This window comes from Schistosoma mansoni, chromosome 2, assembly GCF_000237925.1.
Source record: "Schistosoma mansoni strain Puerto Rico chromosome 2, complete genome".
Taxonomy (NCBI): Eukaryota; Metazoa; Platyhelminthes; class Trematoda; order Strigeidida; family Schistosomatidae; genus Schistosoma; species Schistosoma mansoni.
The window spans coordinates 20813735-20820317 of record NC_031496.1 but is presented as its reverse complement, the minus strand read 5'-3'; the positions used below and the strand labels follow the sequence as shown (position 1 = coordinate 20820317).

Below are 6583 nucleotides of genomic sequence, written 5' to 3'. Positions count from 1 at the left end.
GTACACTCATTTTTATATTGATTGTACACTCATTTTGATCATTAACTAGGATGAAATCATATATATATAAAATACCCAGAGTTACATCAAATCACATACTGAGTGTCATGCCTAGTTCATGTTAATTTAATACAAGAATATCATATGTCATACCAAATAAAATGTCATATTGGGAAACAAAACAAAATACTAAACTGAGTGATTAACACGTCCAATTAAGACAGACGTACTCTTGAATGAAAACCATAATGAGTAAAATGATGTAATTTTGCCTTTTTAATCCCGTCATATCATAAATAAAACGGTAATTGGTAAATGAAGAGATTCATCTATTCATTCAAACCATTAATATTTAAGTATATGATCGTTTCTATCTCAATATCTGTGATTTTTATATATTCAATATATTTAGTGATTGATTAATTAATTAAGTGTTGTTGTAAACATCATTTGAATAATTTTGATTAGATGAATACATAATGTAACTTACATAAATAAACATTAACATGAACTATGTAACTAGTTGTAAAAATCAAATAATTTACGTATCAACATTATACGGAATAAACTATAATGTATGGATGGCGTCGAGTCTTGGTGGACTATGATCATCACTACAATACGATTACGCGCCCAGAAACGACTTGGTCCCTTTGATAACTCGCAAAGCAGAAGGCTGTAATTGGTCCTGGTAGAGTATATTTATTGACGATCTCGTGGTATCGAAAGAATACCGAGACATGCCAACGAGTACAGGCAAAAAGGGTAGAGCGTAAGAGAGTTCAAACCAAACAAGGCGGATAGCGGCACGAGAAGTGAGTTTGATACAGTTAAACAAGTACAGTAAAACAACCGCTGGTACGAACGGTTACAACAATCATAATTGTTTCTTCTATTCCAGTCGTGTTCTCGTTGAGACAAACCGGTCACTACAGATGTATTAACAAGGTAAGGTTTATTCCAACATGTTCCTTAGAACTTTATTCAAACTTATCTGTTAAAAGTGACTGAAATAAGATGTAACTTGCAACGCAGATCTTGGACAATTTAAATCTGTATATCAGCTCGACGTTCTTGAAGTCAATTAATCAATTTGTCTCTCTCCCTTAAGAATTGATTTTGAATGATATATATCAAAAAGGGACATTGTGACGAAGCTAGTTCCCATATTTTCCACTCGTCTGTAATGTTTCCAATCAAAAAGCAGATTTTTGATGATATATCAGTTTGTTTGTTCATGACTAATAAGTATTCACTAATAGCTTTGAGATTTTATGTTTTTAAACGACAATTTTGTTGTTACTTGATTTAAATTATTGCAAACAAGTGGTAAATATAGAAACTAGTTTTGTCACTAAATCCAATCGTAATCTGTATTATTCATAATCAATTCTTAATGGAGAAAGACTAAATGACTAATAGACTTCAAGAACCTTTGGCTGATATACAAATTGAAATTGAGATCTCTCATTAATCATGACATTATGTTATAAGACAACTTCATATTACAGGTATATGATTTCTTCATTAAAGTAAATTGTAATGTACTGATTATATACAGTCTAAAATTAGGGTTATTAAAATAGATAGAATGATTACAAAATAACTGAATAAACAGAGATTAGTTACTTCTCTCATAAGGTTTATTTAATTATTTGATAGCCTAGTTAAAGATGAATAACAACTGAAAAGAACACAGAGTTAGATGAAGAATGCTGGTGAGCGACCTATGCTCCTCCACGAGCGGTAACAGGCGTAAGTAAGTAAGTAAGTAAGTAAACTAGTTAAAGAAGCTACAGGATTGAAAATATTAGTTTTCTTTTTATTTGTATTTTTGTGACATATGTTACTTTAAATAGAGGTTAATTAGACTTTATAAATTGACTTCTCATTATATCGTATCGTGATAAGTAATTGTGTTTTGGAAACTGTTGATCATATTTTCATTTCAATTTCTAAAAAAATTATACTGATATTTAAATTCACCTAGTATTGTTTGTTTGAATCTTCACATTGATGCTTAGGACTGTAACTGGTCAGTCTCTTATTGACATATTGTGCGTATTGCTTCGATATAGCCTTAATTCGCAAGCATTATAAGCTGAAGAGTCCCAAATAGGACGAAACTCGCATCCTGGATTCCACTGCTAGCCACTATCCATCTTTGCTTATACGCTGATATTTGTTTATAACTAGTTAGGAACGGTGTAATTTGTACATTCACTCTTAAAAATTAAATATTAAAAAGAAACAACAACAACTGATAATTTTAGATTGATGGATTATACCGACTGTACAGAAAAGATGTCTGAACCTTTTTTTTCTCAGTAAACTGATGAACTTATCCCATTTTTTTTAAAAACACTAATTGTTTATACTGGGAGCTGTGTTACCCAAGCAACTACAATTTCATGTTTCTATATCAATTTTTAACTTTAATTCATGTTCAAGTGAAGATACAGTTAAAGTATATAAAAAGAATTTTTGTTTTTCATTAGTTAGTAACTAATGATAATACTGACGTAATAGTATAGTTCAGTCATTTGATTACAAAGAAAGAATAAGAAAAATATATAATAAAAGTATTATATAACAGATATGGACAATTTCAAATGGATATTATTTTGGCTTCATTAAATTTTCATTGAGTTCAATTAGTTAAAGAGTAAATAGACACTAAAGTTGTTTTGTTACATTTAAGCAATAGTAACTAACATTTTTTTACAAAATCTTGTGAGTATATTCAAGTGATGTATCATATGACGATAATGAATATATAACTAGCTGAATATTAATTAAGACCATACTGTATCAATGACTTATTTCTATTTGATAACATTTTAAACTGACGGAAAATGAAAGGAAAGAGATAAGAATATAGTTCTCAGTTTACAAGACTAATCACTGTACACATACCATATACTTAGATGTATTAAGTCGAAAACATTTCATGAATGATATCAGGGATGAAAATCGATCTATCCAGAAAGAATCAGTTTGATTCACTATATAACGACCTTTTATTATTATTCTTATGATTAGTTCAATTGAAAAATATACGTAAAAACAATATTTGTATTTTGATGGAGTTCTGTTCTCTGAGCTGGATGGTTTGGTCGTGGAGCTTTCATCGTCCTTCTGAACAACATCATCAGAACAAACCCCTTAATAAATTTACCACGGTAGCTCAATTGTAGCAGATCTCTCAGTAACTTAGGATTTTAATTCAATAAATATATTATCTAAAATTCAGCGTATAAACTGGTCAAACCATTACAAGAAAGCTTTTATCAATGACGATCATGAAGGATATTGAAGATGAGAAAAAATGGTCTCTGTTAGTTGTGTGTTTTCTTGAGAAAATGTTATTGTTAAATACTTATGCCCAAATTCCTAAATTTTATTTATCCAGACGAGAATAAATAAACGGTAACCGCTAAAAATTACTTATGGACTAATATTATACGTATATTCTTATTACGTGACTACTAAGAGACTATATCATATGTACATTCATATTCCTTCCATTATAAGCTTTTATTTGATCTATTGACCATTATAATACGATTTACTGTTCTTGAGGTATCCCCAATTTATTAGTAACAGTTTCTCACAATCGCAGCCACTTTTGGCAACTTACCTACTTACTTACGCCTGTTACTCCTCGTCGAGGAGAATAGGCTGCCCACTACCACTCTCTATCCAGCTCTCTCATGAGCAATCCTTTCCAGTTTGTATCTATCCTTTTCATGTCTGTTTCCAATTCCCGACGAAGTGTGTTATTCGGCTTTCCTCTTTCCCGTTTCCTTTCAGGATTCCAAGTTAGCGCTTGCCTCGTGATGCAGTTTGTTTATTTCCAAAATGTATGTCCTATCCACGTCCATCGTTTCTTCCTAATTTCTTCTTCAGATGGAAGATCGTTCGTACCCTCCCATAGTAGGCTGTTGCTGATGGTATCCAGTCAACGGACATTGAGTATCTTGCGTAGGCAATTATTTTCAAAAGCTTGTAATTTTTTGATGGTTGTGATAGTTCTCCACGTTTCATCTCCGTACAGTAAACTGTCTTGATGTTCGTATTGAAGATTCTGAATCTGATATTGGTTGACAGTTGTTTTGAGTTCTATACTTTTGGCTAGATCTTGTACAAATGTTATCTTCTATTTTGTGGTGTGATGTGGTCTTATTTGTCGGTATATAAACCCAGCTCAGTGGTAACGTCTCTGACTGTGAAACTGAGTGACACGGGATCGAATCCATCAGGGAGCACCAGCCAATAATAATAATAATAATAATAATAGTAAGATATTAAATTACGATCTGCAGCTTTTACTCAATCGATTTTCGGGATAAGTGAATAACTTTTGTCTTTGGTACTACTTACGTTGAATACTTTTAAGATATTAGCAAGGTTTTTTCGCCAAATGTAATTGATGAGCGATTGTCTTTTGAATACATAGTAGTTGTTTTAAGTTTGACTGGACCAATGTAACCAAAGTCATAATGAAATTCTTTTCATTTTCTTTCAGTAAATGCGGTTTTAAATGCTCCTGTAAAATGGGAAACAGAAAGTTTTACATCTTTTGTTGTTTTGACAAGCTGTTTGTTTTATTTGAAATGTTGATTTTTTAAAATTCTTCCTCTTGATTTAGTATCCATTATGCAGTTATGGCTTTTAGTCGCTATCTTTAACTTGGCATTATGATGAGAATACGCACAGTACTTATAAACTATATCACTCCGTATTTCGAGGATTACAAGTTGACTTAGTTCTGTCAACCATGTCGCAATGTGTCTACTAATTCCTGTTACTTGAAATCACGTGTTCTGAGTTTGGGTGTTTATTGGTTTGGGGTAATCAACAAGAAGTTTTGAACCTAGACAACCGTCAATATAACCTGTAGTGTCTAGTACTGTGTCAATCCCACATGGGTTGTTATTGCTTCTAGACAGACCAATTTATTCATTCTTCTCGAGTAACAATTTAGCCTTGTTAATTATTCGCTCATCAACCTTGACTGTTTTTATGTGAGCGTATGTGTGTACATTGCTCTTCCTACTGACCGCGTGTCTGTAGATTATTTTTGTTTGACTATGAATATCGATTCACTCTTGGTTAAATCGAGTTGGTTCACACGCCTTCTTTAATTCGTTTCACACTCTCCTCTTCGCTTTTTTCACCGCCTTTGCTTCATCCTCCTCATTGTATGTTCAGGTCAATGAGTGCATGAAATATTAGTATTTAAACTCCATTCTCGTATGTGACTTATTTAATTTAATTATTCACTAACGCAATCTTAGTCGATAATCATATACGAGGGTTGGCAGTATGTATATTTCGATAACAAACATCCATCCGATCGAACTGTAGTCAGATATGGGCCCACTAAAAACTCACAGCCGATACTTTTATGGGAATGGAATCTATCTCTCACGGCGTCACAGTTGGAGATATCAGTACTGAAATATTTAGGCTACACCTGAGCTCATGAAAGAATGAGGTGTTTGCAATAACTAATCACTTTAGTGTTGATATTTGTCTAGTATTTACTACTTCAAGAAACCTATCGATCAAGATGTAATGTTTCAGGAACAAGACCGAGAAGTAACGTTACATTTGATATCTACTTTATTAACTCATTATCACTATCTATTGCACATCTTTTGAGTAAATTGACTTTCAATAACCAACATGAGAAGACCTTCAATGCATAATCTGTTAATGAACAATTAAACCATTATAAATATATATTTATACATGAAAAAATTAGAATTATCATTTATGTACGTCTATATATTCATTCTTTAAATGTACTTGTAACCACTACATATTTCTTTTTATGTACAATAGTTTGAAAATTGTTTGGTTTTGAATGTACCGATATGATTTGCTTAAGAACATTTCAATAATACATTCCATCAGAATTGTTAATTGAATCTATATGTATAAATGTAGATATTTATGTGTAGGGATTCACAAAAAAAATCAAAGCCTACTCATAGGATATAATGATCTATCAGTAGTATCTGTTGTTTCTTTACGTTTCAATATACCAACTCTTAATGCGAACCATTTCATTTTATCAACAACTTCTTCCTGCATTAATTTGAAACACATTGCAAATACTGATAAACCAATAGCAACATATAAACAAATAATAATCATTTTTTCTTTTGGATTAGTTGAATCAATTTTGGTACCTGAGTAAAAAAACAGTTTGGAAAAATAAAACAACAAAAAAAGACTAAAATAAATAGGAAAAACGTAAAAGAGTAATAGTGTGTAAATAATTGTTAAGCTAAATTCTGTTGAATTTATATTTATACGAAGAATATTTGAAAATGTGACAATTTATACTTGGTTATTTCAATGTATTCAGTAAAGTTTCAGCAAGTTACACCAGTGATTCATCGCTTAGACACAAATTTACAAATTACTCACTTACTTACTTACGCCTGCTACCCCCAATGGAGTATAGGCCGCCGACCAGTATTCTCCAGCAAACTCTGTCATCCACCTTCCTTTCTAGTTCTATCCAATTGTTGTTCATTCTTCTCATGTCTATCTCCATTTCTCGGCGTAA

At 31.7% G+C, this 6583-nt stretch overlaps 1 protein-coding gene across 1 annotated transcript in view; it reads right to left on the bottom strand.

Annotated features, from left to right (window-relative positions):
* Positions 1 to 5731: 5731 nt before the first annotated feature.
* Positions 5732 to 6583, bottom strand: part of Smp_046640 (twik family of potassium channels-related) — a gene marked incomplete at its 5' end in the record, with an annotated part of 14089 nt that continues 13237 nt past the window's right edge. The window contains one exon of the mRNA XM_018796045.1: positions 5732 to 6200. Within this exon, the coding sequence (XP_018650296.1) occupies positions 5986 to 6200 (215 nt within the window). The 3' untranslated portion in view covers positions 5732 to 5985. The remainder of the gene's footprint in view (positions 6201 to 6583) is intronic.